At 36.7% G+C, this 27,734-nt stretch overlaps 1 protein-coding gene across 1 annotated transcript in view; it reads right to left on the bottom strand.

The window, feature by feature from the left end:
• Window positions 1–27,734, bottom strand: part of LOC122816455 (cytochrome P450 3A24-like) — a 519,725-nt gene that overhangs the window by 351,566 nt on the left and 140,425 nt on the right. Inside the window, exon 4 of the mRNA XM_044089263.1 lies at window positions 5,155–5,254. Within this exon, the coding sequence (XP_043945198.1) occupies window positions 5,155–5,254 (100 nt within the window). The remainder of the gene's footprint in view (window positions 1–5,154; window positions 5,255–27,734) is intronic.

Genomic DNA, 27,734 nt, shown 5'->3' on the forward strand with positions numbered 1-27,734 from the left:
AGTCCCTTAAATTTGTCCCTACCTCCTCCAGCTTGGAGTGTAAGGGAAAAGTGAAACAAAGTACGTAGTCAAACTCCACCTTTAAGGGCCGAGTTTGAGATCTGTACTTCTGCTTCAGCTTTTCAAACACACACACATACACACACACACACACACACACACACACACACACACACACACACACACACGCACTCACGCATTCATGCACTCACTCACTCATGCACTCACTCACCCACGCACTCACTCACGCACTCACTCACGCACTCACTCACTCACTCACTCACTCACTCACTCACTCACTCACTCACTCACTCACTCACTCACTCACTCACTACCTGTATGGTTTTGAATGGCATGCAGCTGTATAAGGTCAAGGAATTCTGAATGGAAAGTAATGTTTAAATAAAATCAACACATTAATTCTGAACTAGAATCTCTGATGTTTAACTTTTGCCTATTAGGTGTTAATTATGTCTAAACCTTCCAAAATACCCTGTAATGTTGGTGGAAAGTTATGCTTAGTTCTAAAAATGAGTTTTCCAAGAAAGCAAAAATGTTCTTGAAGGTGTTTCAATGAAAAGGTGCTCTAAACTAATACTGTACCTCTTTGTTAACCTTTATGTTTAGTACTTAGAATTTCATGTCATTAATACATTTCAGATTAACAAGTGGGTAAAATTCATTAGGTGGTCTATGGTTGATATTTTTAATAACTTTTACTCTGGCTTCATTTGCAATGGAGGATATATCTGACCAGTTTTTATTTTATTAAAAGTAACTATTAAACCGAATAAGTAATGAAAATGCAGTTGTTCCCCACTATTATCCTATTAACAAAAATCATTAGAAAACTACAGATCATTTTCTGATTTTTCATCTGGATGCAGTTTGTCCTCTTATAGCAAAAGGACAGCGCTAAGTTATTTATTTGTCTATCCAATTATCTGTCTATAGTGGGAGCCATTCTATTTATCTTGGGGAAAATGGCCTGTAGAATTAAAATAAACAAGTAAATAAAAAAAAAAGATTGCGTCTGGTTGCCACACGAGGTAGAAGAAGATGAATGCTCTCGCTAAACACTGTAAGGAGTATGAGGGGCATGATTTTAAATTTACAATAACTGATGTTTTAGACATAGACCCAAGGGGTGGCCCCTGGGATCCTACAACTGGAGAAACAAGAGGCACTATGGCAGATTAAAACTAATGTGATAAACTGGCCAGGTATCAATGATGCTCTATCCTTAGCCTGTTTCTTGAAGTTAAAAGCATTAAATAGATAAAATAATTGATATACATTTTTTACATGTATTTATATAATTTTACATTTTATATGTACATATGTATAAGTTTATTAATAGCATTTTTACCTAGACTATTTTGACAAGGGCATGATTTTTTGGGATTGGTGTGTTATTTGCTGTACATTTTAGTGTGTTTTTACCATGACATGGGTTCTGTGGTTGAATTGTACTGCGATTGTTGAATATTTATGAACTTTATGAATATTCATTATACGGTTTTATTTTATTGGTTCAGTGTTAATTGGGGGTGGATCTGTTTGTTTAAATTGAGCTCAGTAACAGTTTTCTAACTTCCTTGAAAAAGTCTCTGATTCACCAGAGAAGAAAGCGCTTGGAATACTGTTTATACCTTTTGGATTTTTATGTGACTACATCTTTCACATGTTTTATTGAATAAATTCTTGGATAAACTGTGAGTCGGCTTTTGTACCTGAACCCACTGCTGCTGTTTTTGTCATTTGGAGTTTGTGTGGCCTACTACGTTTTTTACATGAGTAGCATGTCGGAGATGTCATAACATGAAAGTTTAAGCTCTGTGAGAGAGGCAGGAAGGTGTAAACAGGTCACTTCTCTATATAATGGAAGGGATCAGAGCAACAAGACCAACAGGCAGATTTTCATTCTGAAGAAGTCTTTTGAGACAATAGCGATATTAAACTATGTTTTTTGCTATTTGCTGGTGGTTTCCTTTATTGTTCAGGCAGACTGGTGGTTTGTTTTTTATTAGTTATTGCTTGCTGCTTCATCCTTGGTTTGTTAATTTTTTCAGACAGATTTTATTGCTCTTCCATTTATTAATGAAACAAGGTCAAGGCACTATGGGTTACTATGAAAGCAAGGAATAGGGTCACAGTTAATGAGGGTTATTCTAAGGGCTTAAGAACCCATTGTTACTATATGGATGTTAACTTTTATTTTATTTATAGTTCTTCTACTTACTCTGGATGGTTTTCTCATGCTTTTCTGAAGCACCATCCCGTGTTGCCAAAATCAATAAGTGTGTTTAAACAAGGAAGGGACTGAAAGTACTGCCAGTTCCAAATTCAGCAAATTATTTACACAGTCGCATACATAGATTAGCTCACCATGGAGTGGTTCCCATGCTGTTGTCAATGTGTCAAACTAACAGGGCAAAGTCACAGTGGACAACAGTGAAGAGAATCTACATTTAATAAAAAAGCAGCACATGTTATATTTTTATTTTTATTTTATTTTACATTTGTTGACCGGGATAGTCCGACTGGATGCATGTCCATTTTCAGCGGAGGCCCGGGGAGAAAAGCTCCAAGGGTAAGCAGATACAGCATTACATAATACCAGCATTACATATTACAAACAGACTATTTACAGAGATTACATACGTAAGCAAGTTAAACAAGTTCCACAGGTTAGAGTTAATCCCAAGCGTAAGTCAGGATTAAATTAAATTACACAGTACGCTGGTTAACAGATTTTTACACATTCTAGAGAGAGTTAGCCAGGCTTGATACACTGACATAGTCAGTTAAGTGACAAATGTTGTTTGAGTCTAGTTTTAAATTGACCTAAGGTGGAAAGTAAGGTAATATCAGCTGGAAGAGAGTTCCAGGATCTACTTACAGAGTTTGCAAAGAGAGAATCACCGGCTTTATTATTAATTTTGCTAGTCCTGAATTAGTAGTTTGTTAGAGGATCGAAGCAGTCGAGGATTGTTATAGGGGGTGATAATATTTTTAAGTGCAGGAATATTGTCTGGATTATAGAGGATTTTATAGGCCATAATCAGTTGGTTATACTGGATTAGGCTGGGTAGTTTAAGCCAACCAAGCTGATTTAGATTGATGCAATGATGTGTCCTAAAAGGTAGCCCAGTGGCAAACCTGGCAACGTGGTTGTAGCAAATTGAGAGTTTGTTAAGGACAGTCTTGTTTAAATTCGAGAGTAGAGGGGATGCATACAGAAGGGTTGAAAGAAGGTGAGAGTGAGCTATGGCAATTTTAGCTGGAGGGGTTAGGAAGGCTTTTATTCTGTAAAGTGACCCTAGTTGTTTATTGATGGTTTTGATAGTTTGGTTAACATGTAGGTCGAATTTTAGATTATTGTCTATGATGACACCTAATAGTTTTGTAGAGGGGTCAGGGGAGATTATTGTGCCATCATTTGAATTTATGATAAAGGTGAAAGCGGTAGACCTATGTATTGGTGAAAATAACAGCATTTTAGTTTCTTTGGGATTTAGGATCAGACGATGTTCAGAAAACCAGTTTTATATTGTATTAAAGGTGGTCTGGGTAGCTGACCATAACTCTATTGGAGATGTGGCTGAGCAGATCAGAGTAGAGTCATCAGCATATTCTATACAGCTGACTTTTGGGATGACAGTATAAAGGTCGTTAATGAAGATGGAGAACAGCAAGGGCCCTAGTATAGAGCCTTGTGGTACTCCAAGGGTGTTAGGTAGAAGGTTAGAGAGTTTGTTCTGCCAGAGGACAGCTTGCTGTCGACCATTCAGGTAGGATTGAAACCATTATACGTCACAAGGTTCAATTCTGCGGATAGTTCTTTTATGGTTCCAAACAAATGTGACACTGCAGTGGTACTGAAAGGAAAAGTGCACCTCATTGCACATGATATGGATGGAGATGATGCAATAAAAGAAGTTCAATGGTTAAGAAAAGACTTGGCAAAATTTGAGAAATTATAAAATGTATTACATTGAATATAAATATGGAAAGACAATGTATACTTGTAATAAAAAACCCGACAGTAGTCTACGTTCTGAGGTGAGATGCTGCAAACATGGAAAAGGACCTTTTTATAGCAGATAATCTAAATATGGGCAGATAATGGCAGAAATTAGTATGGAATGCTGAGGGATACTAGGAAATATAGGCGTTGGTACTACTACAGTTAAGTAGGGCAGATAATTAGATGAAATAGCAATACATGAGGGACTAAATGTAAACAGGACATGGCTCCAATGATAATTTTTTATAATTATAAGAAGTATGGATTTAGCTTTCTTTTCTGTTCAATCTTAAAATTAATAAATGCAATGGTAGCAGGAACAAAAATGATACAAAGAAAATATGAGAAAGAAGGGAAGCTTCTTAATTGTTTGTGCATGCAGGTGCCACTTAATGGACTTGGTGCTGGAATACCATTAAAAATGTCAGTGCTGACACAAATGCATTTACTTGTCTATTCACTGATGCTTAGTACTTCCCCCTTGAAGGCAGCTTTGTCAATTTGATTACAATACAGTACTTATAAAGCTCATTTCATGCTTTTTGTCTGCAGTAATTCACCTTTCTTTGAATCTGTGTGTGATTGTGAGGGTTTAATTGGTAGACCATCAAACAAAGAAAGGCTGCATGAACAGCTTCTCAAAGAAATTACAGTCCAAGAAGGCACCATCATTCAGAAAAGAGGCTATAGCAGGTGGGCCCAATGGGAAGGTAATCTCTGAGAGCTCAAATCTAATGTAACAAAGCATTAAGGATGGCTGATGTAGGGTATGGTCTTCTTTAGGAAACAGAATCAATGACGGTCCTCAACAATAAATGGCAATTGTACGAGTGTAGTAAAAAAAAGACATTGTTAGCAAATAACTGTTAATTAGGATTATAGGCAAAGGAAGTAGGCCAAGCAATCCTGATCTGCTGATAACCTGTGCATTTCTTTGTTTCAATAAACAAATAGCAGATCAATTATATAAGTTTACAGAACGAATTATTTTCTTTTCTGTGATCATGGGCAATTCTTTTAAAGCACATCTCAGTCTTTCCAGATTTATAAATATGCAGATATGGAATTACACCCCAAAGAAATCAAGGTACATCCTTACATAATGCATGCCATTTAATACGTACCCTACGGTTAGTAAAGAGAGTGTAGCATTCTTTTACCAGGACAGTTTTAAGCATTGCTGTATCCATGATACAAATAATAGGAACTCGGCCTTCATAAATCCTATGGGAGACATAAATATATCAGTCAGTTTCTAGCTATTGTGTTAAGGCATATTTTTGATATAGTGACTTCTTTAAATTCTGTCCATGGAATTCTAAATGAATTTGTTTAAACACAGAAATATTGCATTACTAAAAGGTTAATGGAAAATGGCAAAGGAGCAGAGCTCAGTAAAGGAAAAAAGTATGATGGAGAAATAAACATTTCTGAGAGATAATTGCCATATAAAGCTGCCACCTTTTGATGAAACCTAAATGTTATTTCAAATTCTGATTACAAATTGGAGTTTGTAGTGTATCTGGAAAACCAAAACGTATAAGTAAGTTGTATTTTCTTAATCCATATCCCTGTTAATGGAATGTAATGAATTTTATTTACTTCTTTATTTATTGTTTTGTAGTGAAGTGGATTAAAGAAAATAAATGGTACATCTGCCATTTGGAATGCTGTGGTTTCCAAGTTTCCAGTTATGGGACTGCAGGAACCTCCCATACACATAGACACACAAACACACACACTCTCTTTCTCTATTTATAACATACATATGGTAAATTTATATCAAAGCAATACAGTGCATGTTTTACACACATGCAGTCGCATGATGCAATAAGAAGGTGGCCTAATGGTTAAGGTGTTTGCCTTACAAATGCAAGGTGCAGGATTTGAGTCTCACAAGGGATAATTAGTTAAGCTTAAAATGGCTCGCAAGGGCAGTTAGCTTAGTACTAACCTATAAACCTAAATAGGATTGTCTTTGATTGCGTGGGACTGAATCAAACGCCCTGCTGATGTCCAGGTAGACTATATATCTAATGGTAATTCATTGCCAAGTTCTCAATTCCAAAACTAGATTACCTTTGGCTGAGAGCTCCTTCTGCTTGTGAATCCATATTAGTTACCATCTTGGAAATGTATGTCCTTGAAAACTGTTACCTGCCCCCCGCCCAATATTTTTCTCCATAACTTTCCTCACAGTAGTTATTAAGCTAGTAGGCCTGTAGTTCCCTGGATTTCTGTCTGCTCCCCTTCCTTGTATGAAGACACCACAACTGCTACTGTACTGTTCTCTGGCATTTCTGCATTACCAGTCATCTGTTGAAGACCTTCACTGGGGTGTATGCCAGCACACTAACCACATTCATGAAGACCCTGGGAAACTGTACTAATGTACATGTAACAATGAATCAGGGAATTATGGGTCAGAAGATCTGAAACACAATGATGAAAAATAGTTTGTTAACATTATATGGACTTGAACATGGCTGGCTGATGACAGGTTCATGTTCTCATTTTTCCACATAGGGTGCATGTATTTCAGTCATATTCAAATGTTTATGTTCATTCATTGTCAAAGTTATATTTGTTCTCATCAGTACATATTTATTTCTAAAAAAACTGTATGGATTTTCTGACCTATACCTAAATACCACTAAAAAACTATGTTATTTACATCAGATTCAGCTATTGTGAAAAAACGTATCTCCTCTTCTCTTAAACTTCACAACAACACTACAATATAAGATTTTTTGTTTATACTGCTAAATTGGCCATAGAAACACCCCACCCAATTCTCAGCTTAGACACTTCTTCTATTCCTCCTTCAGATTTTCTTTTCATTCTGTCCAATCAGCTTTATTACTTACTTCTACTTCCCCATGGCCCTACCATTCTTTAAATATTAGTAACAATGTCTGGGACACATTTTGGTCACGAAATTAAATGTGGAGGATCTCGAGTATATACAGCTACACACAGCATTTGCCAGATAGTTGGCAGGTAGATGGAGGTTAAACTTGGCAAAAGTAGGTAAGCTTTGTATAGTCAAGTGAATAGAATTCATTGAATTCCATCCTTTCCATAACTTGTTAATTCTATAGATATTGTAAGCTTTAACAGCTGCTTACTCATATGATGGTTAACTGTTAAATCTAGGTTACCATGTATACATTGCTAATTAACTTGCTTACTGCTAAACTGAAATATACAGTTGAAATGTGTTTATTGTTACTGTGTTGTGTGTTTTAAGTTATACTGTTGTGTATGGTTATTCTCTCAATTTGAATTCTGGCTGATTCGGAAAAAAAATAGATGACAAGAGCAACCCCTGTTAACAAAACTAATAATAAAATAATTGAAATTCTAAGTACAATAATGATTTTGGGTCTCATTCTTGATTATGAGATGAACTTTGACCAGCAAGTTAAATCTGCACTAAATCACAGTTATCAAAAGGATGGACTGCCCTAGAGAGCCTAATTTTACACAACTGAATGTGCTTATATGGCAACCATTAGACATTTTTTAAATCCCCAGCCTTGTATGTGTTAATAGTATAATTTCATACCTGAATCCCCCTCCCCTTACATCACAGCTATGAAATGACATATGATAAACTCGCTTAAATGCTGATAACAGCCTTTCCAGAATAAACTGGTGCATATATCTACTTACTGCAGTTACAGTGGCAAGAATATAAGCACCTTATTTTATCTATTTATTTATTAAGGTAGGCCAATGGGACCGATGACCTTTTTTCAGCTACAATTTCAAAATGATAGAAAAGAGAGAGGTGGAAAAGAATTATAATAGTGGCAGGAAGAATACCTATGAGAAAAAACAGCACATACAAGGCTATCATTTAACCAAGCACAAATAAATAACCAAACATGGGTAACACCACAAGAAAGTCAATGACAATGACCACTGACACCTATAGTTTGTGTAGGTACCTCCTTGACTCAGACTTCATGCATACCATCACAGCTACAGAAATGTGAACATGAGAAGCATGTCAGAGATCTCATAACATGAAAGTTTAAGCTCAGTCAGAGAGGCAGAAAGGAGAAGAGGTGTAAACAGGTCACTTCTCTATATAACAGAAGGGATCAGAGCAACAAGACCAACAGGCAGATTTTACTGCTCTTCCATTTATTAATGAAACAAGGTCAAGGCACTATGGGTTACTATGAAAGCAAGGAATAGGGTCACAGTTAATGAGGGTTATTTTAAGGGCTTAAGAACCCATTGTTACTATATGGATGTTAACTTTTATTTTATTTATAGTTCTTCTACTTACTCTGGATGGTTTTCTCGTGCTTTTCGGAAGCACCATCCCATTTTGCCAAAATCAACGTGTGCTTAAACAAGGAAGGGATTGAAAGTACTTCTAATTCCGAAGTAAGCAAATTCTTTACACAATCACATATGTAAATTAGTTCACCATTAAGTGGTTCCCATGTTTTTGTCACTGACAGGGCAAAATCACAGTGAACAAAAGTGAAGAGAATCTAAAATTAATAAAAAGCAGCACATGTTATATGTCACAAGGTTCAGTTCTGCAGATAGTTCTTTTATGATTCCAAACAAATGTGACACTGCAATGGCATTGAAGGGAAAAGTGCACCTCGCTGCATATAATATGAATGGAGATGATGCAATAAAAGAAGTACAAAGGTTAAGAAAAGACTTTGCAAAATCTGAGAAATGATAAAATATATTACATTCAAGGTAAATATGAAAAGACAATGCATACTTGTAAAAAAAAACTCGACAGTGGTCTATGTTCTGAGATGAGATGCTGACAAGGTCAAACATGAAAAAGGACATTTTATAGCAGATAATCTAAATATGGGCAGTTAATGACAGAAAGCTGTAAGGAATGCTGAGGGATACTAGGAAACATAGGCGTTGGTACTACTACAGTTAAGTAGGGCAGATAATGAGATGAGTTAGCAATACATGAGGGACTGTTTAAATGTAAACAGAACATGGCTCCAGTGAACATTTTTTACTACTATAAATAGCATGGATTTAGCTTTCTTTTCCATTCAATCTTAAAATTAATAAATGCAATGGTAGCAGGAAGAAAATTATGCAAAGAAAAAAAAAAGGAAGTCTCTTTATTGTTTGTGCATGCAGGTGTCACTTAATGGACTTGGTGCTGGAATACCGTTAAAAATGTCAGTACTGATACAAATGCATTTACTTGTCTATTCACTGATGTTTAGGACTCCCTCCTTGAAGGCAGCTTTATCAGTTTGATTACAATACGGTACTTATAAAGCTCATTTCATGCTTTTTGTCTGCAGTAATTCACCTTTCTTTGACTCTAAGTGTGATTGTGGGGAGCTAATTGGCAGACCATCAAACAAAGAAGGCTACATGACCAGCTTCTCAAGGAAATTACAGTCCAAGAAGGCACCATCTTTCAGAAAAGAGGCTATAGCAGGTGGGCCCAATGGGAAGGTAATCTCTGAGGGCTCAAATCTAATGTAACAAAGCATTAAGGATGGCTGATGTAGGGTATGGCACTTAAAGCTCCATATACTTGTGATCACACTTGCAAGTAAACTACACAGAACCATGACGTTAAAGTATCTTTTTTCTGACTCCTCTCAAATACAACTGGTACATCAAGACCAATGGGTCCACAATGGGTGGCGAAAGCCAAACACACTCTGGCTAGGCTTATATATGCCCTAGGGCAGATAGCCTAGTATGAACCTATGAACCTATGAACCTATAAGACTACTACTGCACTTAATTTAATGATGGTAAATAATCTGATCTCACAGTCTTACTCTTTTTTTTCCTCTGCATGATTACCTCAGTTTTAAATACTCTGTACCTTCTACAAATCTTTGCAAAGAACGTTACTGTGCCTCTGAAGATGCATTCAGTTTTTTGGTTAGTTTTAAATTCAGTCAGCTGGCAGTAGGCATATACTTATGCAGTAAAATATATTATTGCTTTACATGAAACAATGTTTTAGGCTTTCCTTAACAACTGTTTGATAGTGACAGTAAGACTGAAAAAGCAAAATAAAATGACTCTTCCCTCTACTCAACTGTCCATTACTTTTCAGTACTGGGTATAAGAGAATAAATTATTGAACTAGCCCCCTGTTCCTTTCTACAAACAGAGGTTGTAATAATTCCCCTGCCGCTGCTACGTTTCACTCTACTGAATACTTCTCAGCTATACAAGGTACATACTATCAATGAAACACAGTATCTGGAGGCTCAGGAGTTAATCAGCTCTTGCTGAACTTTGCATAGCATAGCAAGAATTGTTTATTTTTTACCCTGCAGAACTTCCCTGCTAAACTGTCTGCTACTTGTCAATATTATGCATCAGAGAATGAATGACTGCTGTAGTTTGTGTGCTTTTCTACATATACATATAAAATCAGCATTCCCGTTCTTACCACATAGCTATTAATAAAACTCTTTCATGCAAAGTTATATTCCTTTTCCTACACTAGCGATAATGAAAGAATGATGGTGTTCATTGTCACCCCCTAACAAAACAAAAAAAAGACAGATACTTACAGTTAAGTGGTTCATTTCAAAATCAATCTACTGTTATTTGCCTGATAATCTATTATGCAGCAAAACAATTTTATTACTGCTTATGAAACAATGGTCTGATTGTTTGCACCACAGTTTCAGGCTTTCATTTAAAAGAGATTCACAACACTTCAAACAGAGGTTATGAAAGCAATTTAGAAAATGGGTAGTTTACAGAATGAACAAAACATACAGGACTTAAATAAATGGCTTACATTTTGGTGTCATTCAAATGGTATTCAATCTTTGTCAGCCTGGGAGGTTAAGATTGACAGACCATATGCTGCTGCATTGGGGTGGCCTGCATTTACCCTCTCTAGGGTTTTGATTATTGGCTAAGACACTGTCAACCCCCTGTCCCCTTTTTAGGAAATGCCAACCTGATAAACCTACCAGCATAATGAAACAAGCAAAGGAAGATATGATGAGATACTGAAACTCCACTCGCTACAAGTCAATGTCACCCTGGAAGACACTGGCCTCTGTGTAATGGCTGAGACATGGTTTAAAATAATGGAGAGCACCCTTTCTCTAGAGGACTATAACCCCTTCCACATGTTCAGACCAGCTACTGAGCAGAAGGGGACAAAGTTGTGTCTCAATCTTCATCTAGAAAAGACTCGTATCAAAGTTGGTAAAGGATCATGATGCACTAGAGCTTCTTCATGTTCAAGTCACCATCAGGAAGGTCCCAAATGATGAATTAGCTAGCTATAGCACTCCCTCTATGACACAAGAAAGCCACAACCCCTATCTACAGGAACTAGAATCACTCAGCATTAAACCCAATGCAATTTTCCTAAGTGATCTAAACTAGCCAACTATAGACTAGACATCTACACAACCACTGACTGCTACACAAGCAATTGAAACTGGCGATCCCTTCCACCCAAGGTATCTTTGGAATTTTTGTAACACAAACAACCTGCTCCTAACTGATACATTGACAAGCTTCACTGCACCCAGTTAACTCCATTGAATATGCGGAAACGTATACACCATGCTATGCCAGCATGTAAACAGCTGCATACTGTACCCTTTAGGAACAAGCACAGGGCAAACCCCAGAAACAAACCCACTTGGTGGCACCATAATATCAAGGAAGACTTTTGACCAAAAGTAAGAGAAGCAATTACCAGAATGTTAGAGCCTTTGTCACTGAAATAAACAAACAATTAATGAGCATAATAAAAATCCACTAAAGCCTCGTTTAAGGCTAAAACAGCTATCCAAGCAAAAGACAATAACAACACCTTTTTTAGTCATGTTCCTAATCTGAAAAGCACAATGCAGCAATGCACTGAGCTGATTATGAACAAGGTTACCTACACTGAGGCTGAAAATATAGCAAACCTTTGGGCTGATAAATTTAGCTCTAAGTTTATTCCTCTCTCCCCTCCACCTCTCCTACAAGATATACCTGAAACTGTCTCACCACCAACTACCACTCAAGACTAAGTGTTATCAAAATCTAAAAATACTACAGTGACAGATCCTGGCAATATCCCTGTGTGCATCTCAACTAGTATGAAGCACAATATAGTCACACCCCTAACAACACTGTTCACACTCAGCCTACATACAGGTTCTGTGCCAAGTGAATGGAGAAGAGCTACAATCATTCCCATGGATAAGGGAGGACCTTCCACAGGCCTAGACAGTTACAGACCCATAAGTCTGACCAGCCTCATATGCAACACCAGGAAAAGACTTATCCTAGAACTAAGCTATCAGGACATAGGGAGCCTGGACTCATCTCAGTTAGGATTTGTCACTGGCAGGTCATGCTTACTCAACTTTGTGGACTTTTTTGAAAAGGTCATCAAAGCAATGAATGAAGGTAAAATGGTACACACCACATACCTTGACCTGGCCAAAGCTTTTGACACAATTACCCATTCAGGGAGAGTAGAAAAGCTAACTAAACTGGGAATAAACCATGTTACCAGCTGGATTCCCAAATGGCTCACAGACAGGATGTGAGAAATCAAAATGGAGGAACTTATCTCCACAAAGAGACCAGGCACCTGTGGAATTCCCCAGGACTCTGTGCTGGAACCTCTCCTGTTTGTCATCTACTTTTCTGAAGTAAAAGCCAATACCAAAGGACTCTGGCTGACTAAGTTTGCAGACGAATGTAAGCTACTAGTGGTCACTGAATCCCCAAATAACTTAGTCATCCTGCATAAAGGTTTGTCCCAAATAAACACAAGCAAATCTCACAGAGGATACCACTGCTCCGGAACAGATTCCCCATCCACATAAAACAAAGTTCATCCCCTTCCATATTCAAGTGCAATTGGGATCTATGGGTGGGAAGCAGTAAATGTACCTCAGAACTGCCCCGTACCACTAACAGTAGCTCCTAAATGCTTTAGCCCATGCATGGGTCCCCTCAAATTATCTGTGGTAGGATCTCAGATGTTCTCATTAGGGGTAATATATAATTATCGACCATGTGAAGTTTAAGGCCAATCGCTAACCAAATGGAATAGCTTAATTTGATCAGAAAAAAGGTAAATTGGATAGGCTTAAAATGGACAACAAAGGCAGCTAGCCTAGCGCTTTCCTATCAACCTGTGAACCTATGAACATTTTCCAACAGGGTATTAATATACAGATATTACTCAGCATAAAACAAGCCTGCCACTTCACATCAGCATATTAAGCAGCCATGAAGCTTAGAGAAAGAAAGAAAGAAAGAAAGAAAGAAAGAAAGAAAGAAAGAAAGAGAAAACAAATGGCCACCATTTTATATTTGATAAACATGGCTTTGCTGTTTAGTGAATGTAAAATTTTAAAAAAGAAAAAAAAAGAACTCGGCTAGGAAAACTAAGTGCAGTAGCAGTTGCAACAGTTTGATAGCTTACTTTTATCATGCTTGTGTTTAACAAAATGGTAAAAAAAGAAAGAAAGTAAGGCAGTTCCTTGCATGTGTGAGTCTTAGTATTTGTGTGTGTGTGTGTGTTTGTGAACATAACTTCCATTTTGGATGTAAAATACTTCATCCTAAAGCAATTACAAATGCTATGGCAAATATGAAAAATTAGGAGGAACTATTTTGTGTTAAAAATATAAAAAAGCACATAGCCATAAAAAATACAAAACAGTTAACAGATAGCCTATTCTCTAACCTCAATATTGTCCTCCAGGGTGACATTATCACAGAAATAACACCCTTAGCATATCACCCTTAGCATAACACTAGTAGCATATAATTGCTGGAACCTGTGTCTACCAGAGCTCTTTTCAAACTATCTGGAAATATACTATATATAAGTATATTTTTTTGGTTATTCAGAATTGTGTACTGTAAATTGTTGCTGGACTAATTTTATTCAGAGTTGTGCACTGTTATTTTTGATTCCCTGTATAGTTTTTTCAGATCTCTGCTGAAAGTGTTTTGTCCCACCTCTCCCTATTTTCTGCTGTGTCTTAAGTTGGTAGAACTGTTTTTCACAGCTTGTGTCATCTGACTATCTGAAGGATTACTTGCATAATAATAAACCCTGTTAGTTAACAGCCTGCATATCACTGCTGGAACCTGTGTCTAACAGAGCTCTTTTCAAGCTATCTGGAAATATACAGAGCTAAGTATATATTTTTGGTTCTTCAGAATTGTGTACTGTAAATTGTTGCTGGACTAATTTTATTCAGAGTTGCGCACTGTTATTTTTGATTCACTGTATAGTTTTTCAGATCTCTGCTGAAAGTGTTTTGTCCCACCCATCATCCCTATCTCTGGTTTGTTGTTTAAATTTGGTGGCTTTTGCAGTTGCCCACCCCACTGTAGATTTAATCTGGGACACTCCCCCCAGTCCCATCTCTTTACCACATTCTACCTAATACACTCCTTCTGCACTTGTTTTTAGTCATTTTTAATTTAATTGCATTTTTTAAACTGCGTTTGATCTAATATTGCTACATACTCAAGTGTGCTAGCTTGCAGTGCATTTGAATAGTTTTTACTGCTGTTTTAGCTACTTTTCTGTAATAAAAACAAGCAAAAAAAAATGGTAAGCCTGTTTCCTACCTTTTCTGTAACTAGTGTAGTTCAGATACAGATTTGCTGTATCCAGGACTGTATGTAAGCTTCTGAGCCCCCCCCCCCCAAGCCTTTCTGTGTTGGAGGGAAGCCTTCTAGCTTGTCAGTGGGAGTGGTAAGCACTAGGTAACATGTCTACCATGTAAGGAGTGGTTCTGGCCCAGAAATTGTAGTTATTGGCCATCTGGGCAGTCTTTTCCATCTCTCTCAACTTTCTGATTTGAAAGCCTGAATTTGCACTTGTTTCTTTCCTGTAACTAGTCTAGTGCAGACACAGATTCTTAGTTTTAGCACTTGAATTTGCTTATTTGTGCTCAGCACTTGTTCACAACCTGTTGTAAGCACTAAATAGGCTACCAATTACTATAGCACTAAATCTTCTTCATTACCTAGAAGAAAACAGTTTTTGCACTTACTTTTCTCACTTGCTTAGAGAAAAGCAGCTCTTGTACTCACTTTCCTAACTTAACTAGAGGAAATTATATTTTTTTTTATTTAGGCATGTCCAAGGGTCAGCTCCCAGTGTTCTCTCCTGTCTATCTGATGAATCTGGGCATCTTGGAGCAATGTAGAAATTGCCTCATGTACACAGACAACCCTCTCCTCCTACCACCTAACACTACAAACTGTGAGAGATGCACTTATCTAGCCAAACTGGAGGTACAGCTCTCTCCAACCAAGACTGAACTTGACATTCAAGAGGAGAAGGTAAACACTTGCACCACACCACACTTATCACATAGTCGCACTAAATCTACACCACCAAAATCCACACATAGAAACACAAAAACATTTGCAGAGGCTCTCAATAATAATCTGCCCAAGCAACAGAGACCTCCAAAGCAGAAACGTATGCAACTTCCACCCCCCCCCAACACAACCTAGATGACACAGCCCACAGACTCAGTGTGCAACTCAACCACAGCCAATAAGACAAAACAACGTATCCAACATACTAGTCTTAGGTGACTCTATAGTCAGGCACACTGATGTCCCACTCACCAGGCTAAACAAGGAGAAGGTTACTGTCAGCTGCCTGTCGGGTACCAGGAGCCACCACATAACCCACGCACTCAGGTCACTCCACAACAAACTAAATATGACTCTGTTATTGTCCGTGTTGGTGTGAACGACCTGAGACATACCTCCCTGGACTACATGAAAAGAGACATGGAAGAGCTCTCCGATCTTGTAGCCCAGGCAGGTATGACCCTAGCCCTGAGTAGCATTCTGCCATTGCCCTGAATGATACCGCAGTACAAGGACAAAATGATTGGCTTCAACAACTGGCTAAGCTTCTGATGTCATTCTAAGGGGATCCAGTCTCTGTCTGCTTGGGATGACATGGTCGACAGACCATGATGCTTTGCCAGAGATGGCCTGCACCTGTCGCCCCTGGGATTCCGAATACTGGCTAAGGCTCTTGCCACCCCTATAGTGCCTTTTTTAGGCAAGGTTCAAATGACAAATTCACTACTGTAACAGGAACAGGCAAGCAAAAACTGATGGTAATTCTACTCAATGCTAGAAGTCTAAATTTCAAAATGCACTCACTCGAGGCACTCCATAAAATGGAGAACATCGATATCTGTGCAGTGACTGAGACCTGGTCAAGGTTCCAGAGAGCACCCCTGCACTACCAGGCTATAACGCATACTACACTTTTCAGCCATGTAACCTGGACCGGAACACCAAAGGCGGAGTTGTGTACATATTCATTAAGGATATCCACACCTCCAGGCTAGTTGCTCAGCATAATGCATCCAAAGTTATTCAAGTGCAACTAACTCTGGACAAAACTGCAATCCAAATTGTAGCTTGCTACAGATCCCCCACCATGCCCCAAGATTCCCACTCCTCTTTTCTTGATGTACTGGAAAATATTAGGGTTCAACCAAACACCCTAATAATGGATGATTTCAACTACCCCACCATTAACTGGAAAAACTACTCATGTACCAACTCTTTCACACAATGCTTTCTGGAATTCATAAACTCTAATGCCCTGGATCAACTTATCCACACCCCCACCAGGGGCAACAATATCCTAGACCTAGTCATTACCAACATGAGTGACTGGTGTTCCACACCTGAAGTCAACTCCTCATTGGTCCTATCCGACCATAAGCTAATCACCCTTGATATCCACATCCCACCCCCACCCCCCATTAAGGAAACCACGGTAAAAAAATTTCTCCAAAGCCAACTTCATGCTTCTTAAGGTAGAAGTGGTGAACCTCATGACACCCATGTAGATGGACAATACATTTACGACTGCTGAATCCTACACAAATGCATTCTATAAGCACTTACACGAGTGCATGGATCGTGCTACCCCAAACAGAACCAAGATGCTATCCCCCCAAAAAAGGAAGCCAAGCTGGTGGTCCCCTGCCATAAACAAACTGTACAACAGAAGAAAGAAATTGTTGCAAAGGAGAGTAAAATCCCATGAGTGGAGGAGCTCCCTGGTCAGCCTCAGTAAGAAGCTGAGATCCCTTATAAGATCCTCCAAAGCTAGCTACAAAAACAAAATCACCACTGATTCTAAGGACAACCACAAAGTGTTCTATAGCTATGTCAAGAAGCTCAGTGGCAACACCCAGATCTGCTCTAAGTTACAGCACAACAACACGAAAATTACAGAACCAACTGATATTGCCAACATCCTGGCAGAAAGGTTCAGTGCTAACTTTACCCCCCCCAACCCCCTAAAGGGCCCATATCTATACAGGAAGAATGCAGAGTCCCTGTAATCACAACTGCGCAGGTAAAAGCTGCACTCTGTAAAGCCAAAAACACAACATCCATAGGACCAGACAACATCCCTTGATGCATTTTACATGAACTTCAGAAGGAACTGTCTCCCCACCTAAGCACCATGTTCAATCATAGACTCAAATCAGGCTTTATGCCCACTGAATGGCGTACAGCAACAGTTATCCCACTCCGCAAAGGGGGAGCCCCCACTGATCCCGGGAACTATCTCCCTATTAGTCTGACAAGCCTGGTCTGCAAGGCCATGGAATGTATCATCATGGAACTCATAAACAAAGACATTGGTAACCTTCAAACTCTGGATCCCACCCAGTTCGGGTTTGTGAAAGGCAGATCATGCCTCCTGAACCTGATCAACTTTTTTGAGGCAGTCACCAAAGCCGTAGATGAGGGTAAGGTGGTTCACCACAGCCTATCTTGACCTCGCCAAGGCTTTCAACACCATCCCCCATTCTGGAATTATAGCTAAACTCACTAAACTAGGTATAAATTCCTACATCACAAGATGGGTCACCAACTGGCTCACTGACAGAACCCACACTGTAAAGGTTGCACACTCCAAATCTGACCTCAAACCAGTGACAAGTGGAGTACCACAGGGTTCAGTCCTGGGACCTCAAGGCCTCTGGCTAACAAAGTTCACAGATGACTGCAAACTAGGAACCATAGTCGAGTCCCCAAATGATGTGGAAATCCTACAGAAGGGCCTCGCTGAGACAGATGCCTGGTGTCAGAGCCATGGCCTCAAGCTCAATGCCAAAAAGTGCATTGTCATGGCCTTTGGTAAAAACTCTGTACTCATGAACTACTACATAGACAGCAGTCTACTTAACACCGAATGTGTGATAAGAGACCTTGGGACCCAGGTGGACAGTAGTCTGCCCTTTGATAGTCACATCGCCACAGTAGTCAGGAAGTCCTTCTACATGGCACACCTCATCATAAAAGGGTTCTCATCCAGGAAAAAAAGAGGTCATTGTTCCCCTCTACTCGACACTCATTAGACCCATTATAGAGTACAATGCCCCTTTTGGAATGTACCTCACAAGACATCTGCAGCAGCTGGAAAGGCCACAGAAGTACCTCACAAAGAGGATTACTGGCCTCAAACAGATGCCCTACACTGACCGTCTCAAAAAACTCCAGCTTTACTCCGTAGCATATCGCCTACTCCAAGGTGATCTCTGCCTAACATATAAAGCTATGTCAAGCCCAGAGCTGTTGGACAAGCTACACCTAAAGAAATCCCAGTCCCTCTGAGCTACACAGTCTAGGGACCTTAACCTTGTCACCACAATAAACAGGACATGTTGGAGGGATAGATACCTGTCCCGGAGACTTCCCATACTCTGGAACAGGCTACTTGTCTATGTCAAGCAAAGTTCTTCATTAACCCTCTTTAAGAAAAATCTTGATGAGTGGATGGGAAATTGGAAATACACCCTAGGAATCACTTCTGTGTCTCAGCTCGACAGTGGCACAGGAAAATAACTTTCTTGGGTGGCGTAAGCCAGGGAACCTTGTTGGCTAGGCTTATGTAGGCCCTCGGGCCGATAGCCTAGTACCTACCTATGAACCTATGAACCCTTTCAGAGTTGTTAGGATGGCACTAGTCTTCACAGTACTATTGGGTAGATGTTATTTTCCTGATAATGCCTACTCTGGTGGGCATTATTGCTTGCAAAAAATGACTCACTCCATGCAATTATTTTTTTCCTTTTCAGGTTGTGTTGAATAAATGAATATTGCCCACTGTGCCTTTCTGCAAATGTTTAAAATTAATTGGTTCATTTCAAAATTTCTAAATCAATCTGAGATGTCTTATAAGACACTTATATGCAAGAAAACAATTTATTTCATTATTTCACATAAAATAGCAGTGCCGTTCCTGTAGGCCTACTTCAGAATTTAATATACAGTCATCTACCACTCCTTCTGGCAGTGCTTGTAATTGAGTCCACCCTATTGTGTAGTTGCATGTTACCTTTCATTGCTTAGCATCAGACAATAACTAAAAGATGCAGTCCTTTGTGCCTTCCAGCAGATGAAAGCTGTGTTAATTCTATATTGCTTGATGTATTTTGTGTGGCTGGATGCAGTTGAACTGGGCAAAATACAACAGTATTGGTGAATTAAAATATCTGAATGCTGTAATAATTCAACAGCACTTTCTATTTGGGTGACTGAAACTTTCCCCTGTACAGCTGCTTTTCCCAGGTATAATATTTTAGTATCAGGTATGAATGAATGACTGTGCCTTTCTGCACATCTGCAAATGCATATGACTAGCTTGTTCATTTTAAAACCAATATGCCCCGCTACACAAATGCCTATTAATTGTCAGCATCAGTATTATATAATAAATTAAAATGCTGTCTGTTGTACCTCTCTGTAAATGGTAAGATGATTTTATTATTTGATATAACACAGAAATGTCCTGGCAGAACCGCCATGCTGATGTGATTTGCCTTACAGCTAATACTGTTTCTTCCTAATGGATTCTGTGTCCACATAAAACTACATCAGATATGCTCATAATGTTTTGTGCTTTCTGTTTTTTTTTCTTTCAAAAATTTCTTTATTGCAGTTTTTTAGGTTACAACATATAAGACATTATACAATAAGACACACACACAACATACAACAAAACATAACATTCTATATACAATATATACAAAGAAGTCACTTTAAAAATCCAGTTTTTGTACTAACCACATATTCTGCAGTGATAAGAAGAATAAAACAGTCCTATTAGTTGTTTATTAAATATACTAGGGAAAGTCAAACTAAAACCTCTTTATATAGGGTATGTGGTTTTTTAATCAACTTATTTATGTAAATATTTATAAAATGACAATGTTAAAAAGGTTCTAAGTATATCCTTATTGATTGTCTTACATATATTGCATATTTCACTCTTAGATTTAATATTTTTACCTCTTGAGAATGAAATCTAATAAGTATCCCCAATACTCTTGGTAATATTTACATCTCTTAGTAACATATAGTAGCTTGTGGGAGGCAATGTATTTGATTGCTACATTTCCAAAACCTTCCCATGTGAGTGGGGTTGCAATAGTCCAATTCTTTGTAATATAGAATTTGACTAGAGAACATATGGTGGTGAGGACATGCTGTAAGACTCTGGGAAGATTATTCATATTTATGTGCAGTATAACTGTTTCCCAGGATAAAGTACTTTTTTGGTAGCCCATTTTCTCTAGTCTTGCCCTTAGTGAACACCATAAGTTATGAACTTTATTACATTCCCACATAACATGTAGAATGCTGGTTCTTTCTTGCAGTGAAGACATTCAGGTGAGTATTTGTTATTAAATTTACTAATTTTTTGAGGGGTAAAGTATGCATTATTGTTAATCATAAGTTGGGTGTAGAATAACTTTTTGAACAGGCTGAATTTGAGCGTGTTTTCAATGACATCATTTTATTTGGTTCAGTAAATTGTGGGTTTTTCTTCTGCCAGTATGAGGAGAATAAAGTACAATTCTGATGTTTTATATCATTTATAAGTTTATAGACTCTAGAGATTGTTTTCCCCTTGGTAGTTAGATTTTTAAGAATTAACTGGGACAAACTAGTATCTTGTTTATCAAAATTTTCAGTATGAAATTTAGTGTTTACAAGGTATTTGAGTGAGTTCATAATAATTACGTATTTCTTTGGGAGACTTAATTGCTCTCGTAATTGTGTAATATCACATTCCTTCCCTTTATAAATTTTCCATATTGTAATATCTCTTATTAAGGGATACTCTTGCAAGTTTATCAATTTATTATTTAGTAGCAAATTAGGATTAAGGTGTATAGGTTGCAGTAGAAGGAGGGCATTTAATAACTGTACAGATGAAAAGAGATTTTGAGTAGTTAAAACTATTTGTTTAATACGTGGATGTAAATTCTTAACATAAACAGAGTTTTGGTTTAAGTTTAAGAATAGGAGAGCCCTAGAATTGCACCCAAGTGTCTTAATTTGTTCATACCAAATTCTAGACCATAAGGGGGAACCATACATTTGTGTTTGATTCATAATTTAAGATTTGACATAGTTTATATGCCTAGATAATACTGTAGTATAATTTAAAATCAGGTAACCCTAACCCATCTTTAGATTTAGGAAGTATAAGCTTTTCATATTTGATTCTAGTAGATTTAGGATACCAAATAAATCTGGATATACTTATTTCTATGTCTATAAAAATAAATTTTTGAGGTATAATTGTGAAAATAATTCTTGGTAGCATGTTCATCTTAACGATACTGCTTTTTGATAACAAAGACATATTGATATTTTTCCATCTGTTCATATCATTTTCAATAGTATTCCAGGTATAGGTTAAGTTATTTTTAATAATTTCACTAAAATTGGGAGTATATATTACCCCCAAGTATTTTAGTTGATAAGTTATCTTTATTTTGCTCTCTGAGAAGTAAAAGTGCATATGTCCTATGGGATTTAGTGGGAAAAGTTGTGATTTGTTTGGATTTAGTTTGTAATTTGAATTTTTCAATGGCTGTCAGTATTTTAGGAAGATCTGTTGTGGGGAGTTGTAAGTATATATTTAAGTCGTCAGCAAATGCCAGATATATAATGTTAGTATTTAACACTTTTGGAATGTGCAGAAAAGATTTCTGTGATATATAAAGAAGTAGGGGTTCTAGGTATAAATTAAAGAGGTAAGGAGAAAGTGGACACCCTTGTCTCATGCCATTTGAAATTGGGATAGGTTTTGTTTTATTATTGTTAATCTGAATGGAAGTTGAGGCCATCTGATATAAAACCTTAACTTTATTAATAAATTCTTTAGGAAAACCAAATAAAGGCATAACATTAAATAAAAAGTTTAAATTGACTCTGTGCATCTGTGGCAATAACGTATTTGGAATGTTTATTTGTTTTTAGTAATCTGATAGCTGTGTCTAGTAACAGAGTGTTATCACTTGTTTGCCTATGTACCATAAAATCTAACTGATTACGCAATATAATAGAGGGAAGTATATTCTTCAACCTGTTGGCTAAAATTTGAGCAAAGATTTTAAAGTCAGAATTTATGAGGGCTATTGGTCTGTAATTAGTGGGATCCGTCGGGACAGAATTCGGTTTAAGTAGAAGGATGGTCTTAGAATTATTTATATATAAGTCTGTTATCTCATGTTGTATTCTATAGTTATATACTTTAAGTAGGATTTTAGAGACCAGTTCTGAGAATATTTTGTAAAATTCAAAGGTAAATCCATCAGGTCCTGGAGATTTACCTGGCTTGAGATTTTTTATTGCTTCTTTTATTTCTGTTTGGTGTAGTGGTACCCCTAAAAGTTTTTGTTGTTCTTGTGTAACTTCTGGAAATTTTAAATTTTGAATGAACTCATTAAATTTGTCATTTGAGGGTGGTAAGTGCATGTTGTACAGCCTTTTATATATGTTCTTATATACATTTAATATGTCTTGGTTTTCCTGAAATTTATGTCCTTCATAATGTAATTCTTTAATTTTTGGTGGGCCACTCTTAATATTTATTAGCCTGGCTAGACATCTTGAGGGTGTTTGAGCCAATTCTGAGTATTGATATAAAGACCTGCTTTCTAAAAAAGTAACATTTTCTAAGTGATGCTTATGTAGTTGTTTTTGCCATTCCATACATTTTTCCTCTAATTCTTTTGAATATTTTTGTTGTAACTGTAGTTCTGCTGACGCAATTTGCGATTCTAATGTGGTTTTGGTATTATTATATTTTTTCTTAAACCGGGCAGATTTTTGAATTATGACACCTCTAATAACTGATTTTGCAGCTTCCCATTGCTTATCATAAGGTATTGGAGTAATTATGATTTCTTCATCTAATTGAGTGAGTATACTGTTTATCTCTTTAGCTACTTCTTGTTTCTGAATATTTTTGGGGTTTAAAGTCCACTTATTAAAATAAGATATGTTTTGGCTGAAATTTAGCAGGTTTATGAATATATTACTTTTAGAATGATCTGAGATAGATCTAGGTGAAATGCTGTATTTTGGCTTATATGACCGAAAGAACTGAGAGATTAGGAAGGCGTCTATTCTAGACCAAGATTTATGAGACGTAGAAAAGAAGGTGTATATCTGGATATTGTTTTGTCATGTTGGAAATTCTCACATGGATCAAATAGCTCAAAAGTATTTTGTAATTCACTAAGATCTATATTTATGATATGCGGTTGCTTGGTTTCTTTATTAGATCTATCTTTGTCAGGTTCCATTACTGCATTCCAATCTCCCTCAATTATATATAAATGATTAGGAAATTCAATAAGTAAGTTAAAGAGTTCATAAATAAATGTTTGTTGGTTGGAGCAGGGACTATATATATTTAGGAAAAGTAAAGGTTTATTTATGCTATGGAAATTTGAGGTAAACATAGCCCATCTACTATTCAAGTCAGTCTTCATGGAAACAATTTCCCCATGATAGGCATTGTTTATAATGATAGCAACCCCTCTGGAAGTAGAATTGTGTCCAGCAGCTATTATATGCTTGACCCATTTACTTTTTCTCTCCCTGTCCCAAAGTTGTGAGATCAGGTGAGTTTCTTGAAGAAAGGTTATCATTGTTTTACTTAAATATATCATATGCATGACTAGATTCCATTTACTTTTGTCTGAAATTCCCTTAACTTTCCATGAATCTAAAGATATAATTTCTGAAAGTGTAAAAATATTTCTTGATTAGTGTTAATAAAGCACAATAAGCAATGTGATAATATAAATATATACTGTTGTGTATTAGTGTTAGTATTTTCTGCATAGTGACTTCTATTCTCCTACCCCCCCCTTATGTGCCTAACCACCCATCCCTCTGTAATGTTAAATAAACAAAACTTCTAAAATCAAAGGATTTTTGTGACTGAGTCTGGGTGTAAGTCTTATAGAGCAGAGGGATGTCAAAATTACCTACTATTTTCCAAATGTACACAACCATATGCATCAGCTCTGCATAGCATGCTCCCTGTACCCGTATTCAGAATCAATTTTAAATATCTTACCATTTTAAACCTATGTATTATATTAGTAAATGTAATCAAAATATTTTAGATAGCCTTATAACCAAACCAAAGGAATATACCAAAACTCTAAATAAGGTCCTTAATTCTTCTATACAAGCCCTGAAAGCCCCCCCCCCAAAAAAATACACACATATATATATAAATAATAAAACATCCCTATGTCATTTTGTTTTTAAGTTATATCAAGTTATAAGGTGCATTTATAATTACATGCAAATTCTTGACTAATACAAACAAGCTAAAGAAAAGAGAAAAAATGCAATGCAGTATATTCATATGAGCTAGATCTATGAACACCAAAGGAGAAAAAAAAAATATATATATATATATATATATATATATATATATATACTAGATTGGCATTATTAAACAGTACTGTTGCCACTCTAACAACAATATAATATTGCGTCTATCTTTCACCTTCAATACATGTGTATTACAAATATCTAACTTTTAGTTTTATTTTCATCTCTCTCTCTCTGTGTGTATATATATATATATATATATATATATATATATATATATATATATATATATGCATTTTGCTTAGTATTACAGCCTAATAAAGATAAAGATAAAAATAAAAAAAATAAAAAATTAAAAATACCTCAACTGTATATATAAATTCTACAATATCTTGTAAACTGATCACTTTTCCTAGAGAAAAAAAATAATAAAACAAGTACACATTCCTATTGCATATTTTACCTTAAGGCGTTCATCAAACAAATCACATTTGTTTTGGTACAAGACCAACATCATATCATCATAAATGTAATTTTGCCACAGCATACATGAGTATGCAGCTGCTATCTAATATAATTTTCAGTCTTTTCTTTATGTATATCTCACAGCTTTGTATAAACATGAGTATAGGAAGGTTTCACCTAATAATTAAGATTAAGAGAAAAAACATGTTATATTCCACCTAATTATCAGTTTAAAAAGTTCAAGCACATTATTTGAAATAATTTTCTGCATTGCCCCTTTAAAATAACTGCATTAACTTCAACATTCTCTAGCATAGAAAGTAACTAAACTTCAGCCTATCTGCTTACATTCTGCTGCACAGATTCTGTCAGTATGCTTGACAAATAGTCTAATGTCCTTTTTCAGTGTTGTAATGTCTTGTTTACATTAGATAAATTCCCAGTAATGCACTGGGGCTCCTAGGTCATTTAGATGATGAAATGAGTTGAAAGGTGAAAGGTTATTGCAAACACATTGTAGCTGCATGGGATTGTGGGTAATGGGACATCACCATGCTAACAGACCTCTCAGCCTACTCAGCAAAGTGGAAAAATAAACATATTTAAGTTTTTACCTCAAGAAAAAGTCAAAATATGCAGGATTCAGCCTGAAACAGAAGATTATATCATTCATATGCTTCAGCAAAGGTGGATTGTCTTTTTTCATGCTGGATTCACATTGTAGAGACAGAGAAATGTGGCTTTTGCTTCTTCTGGTGTATCTATTGATATTTTTAATTTTTATGGTGAAATACTAGTGTAGCAGGATATTTCATCTGAAAGCGGATGTTTTTTTCAATAAGGTAAGCACAGTATTTATTAAGTTTCTGACGATTTTGCTTTATTTCAAGAGGAAGATCTTGGCTTATTGTGATTTTGTGTCCTCGCCATGTGATTGCTTTCTTGGTTTTATATGCAGATAATATTGATTGTACATGAGCTGAATTAAGGATCCTGACATATATTTGTCTTGGGAAGTCCATGTTTTTTGAGCGTCTTATGGATCTGTGAGCTCTTTCAACTGTTATGTCCTCCAAAAGCTCTTTATCCTGCAGTACTGTGCTTAGTATTTCTTTTGTAACTGTGTTTATTTGAGTGGTTTCAACTGATTCTGGTATTCCCCTGATAATGAAATTATTTTGTCTGTTTCTTGCTTCTATGTCCAGAACATTTTGTTGCAATTCTATAATACTTTTTGCACTAGCCTGTATTGATTTCTGCATCTCTTGTATTTTTAGTTCATTGTCCATGATTTTTGCTTCATTTGTTCTAATCTGAGCATAATGTGGTCCATGCTTGAGCTGAAAGTACTTAGTTTGTGTGCAAATCCTTGGATTTCTTGTTGCAGTGGTTGTAATGCCATTTTAAGGTCTTCCAATGTTAATGCTTGTTCTTGCTTCTATCTAAGGGTAGGTTTAGTTGTTTCTGGCTGAGTTTTATTTGTTTTTAGCCTTTTTGATGCAGTATCTGGTGCAACTATATTTGATAGTTTAGATTTGGTAGTTACTGCATCCATGTGCTCTGGTAAATTTTCCATTTCCAACATTGATTTAACTGTTTTTCAGATTAAATATGTTCAGCTAGATAAAGTTGCAGAAGGTTGATTTATTCCGGCAATTTTATATTAAAACAAGCTGTCTTTTTCTTCTCTTTTTCACTCAGGCCTGCTTATCTTGAAGTGTCCCCACCATGCGGTTTAGGAATCTGTTTGCAGTGAGTAATATTTTTCTTGCAAAAAAGGTCATCCAACGTAAAATACAGCAGAAATATTTTAGTAGCTTGCTTGCTGCCTTTTTTTCTGTTGAAAATTTGCTATTTTTCCTCAGGATGTGCAGGCAAAAGGTGAGATATTGTTGAAAATTAAGGGAGCTGCACAGCTAGAGTGCTCACTGGCTGTCCACCATTTTAGAAACCACCTCTTTCTGTTCATTTATAACTGTAGTGTTGAGATTTTATGCTTACTGTTATCTGGCAAGATTATCAGAATATCATTTTCATAGAATCCCTTTGAGTTTTGTAAACTGACAACTCCTATAAAGCAGTTAACAATGCATTTATAGTTTTCAAATATTTAATAATTTTGAGCTTTTGTTCAACCACAGAATTTTAGTTCTAGAGTTTTGCACATTCACTGGTTGAAGTGAAGGTGGTCACTTTTGATTGACTGTCTCCACATTTGCTTGTCTAATTAGTTTTCCCTAGACATGTTTATTAGTCTTAAGCACATAATCTGATTTTCATTGGAAGTATACAGTTAGAGATGATGGTCCCGTGACATTTACTTAGAAAAGGCATTAGAAGTCATAGATGTAGCTATTCATTTCCTTACTCACTGACTGTCTTGACCAAACTATGCCTCAAAGCAAAACACAGATACAAAATTATTTGTCATGTTTTTAAAACAACACCCTCATGGGGTAGATTAAGGGAAAGAAGAAAACAATTGTTCTAAGGGAGAAGGCATCTGAGCAGCTGCAGATCAATACTTAGAAGCATCTTGAAAGCT

The sequence above is a fragment of the Protopterus annectens genome, chromosome 12.part0, assembly GCF_019279795.1.
Source record: "Protopterus annectens isolate FY-2018-M chromosome 12.part0, PAN1.0, whole genome shotgun sequence".
Lineage (NCBI taxonomy): Eukaryota > Metazoa > Chordata > Ceratodontiformes > Protopteridae > Protopterus > Protopterus annectens.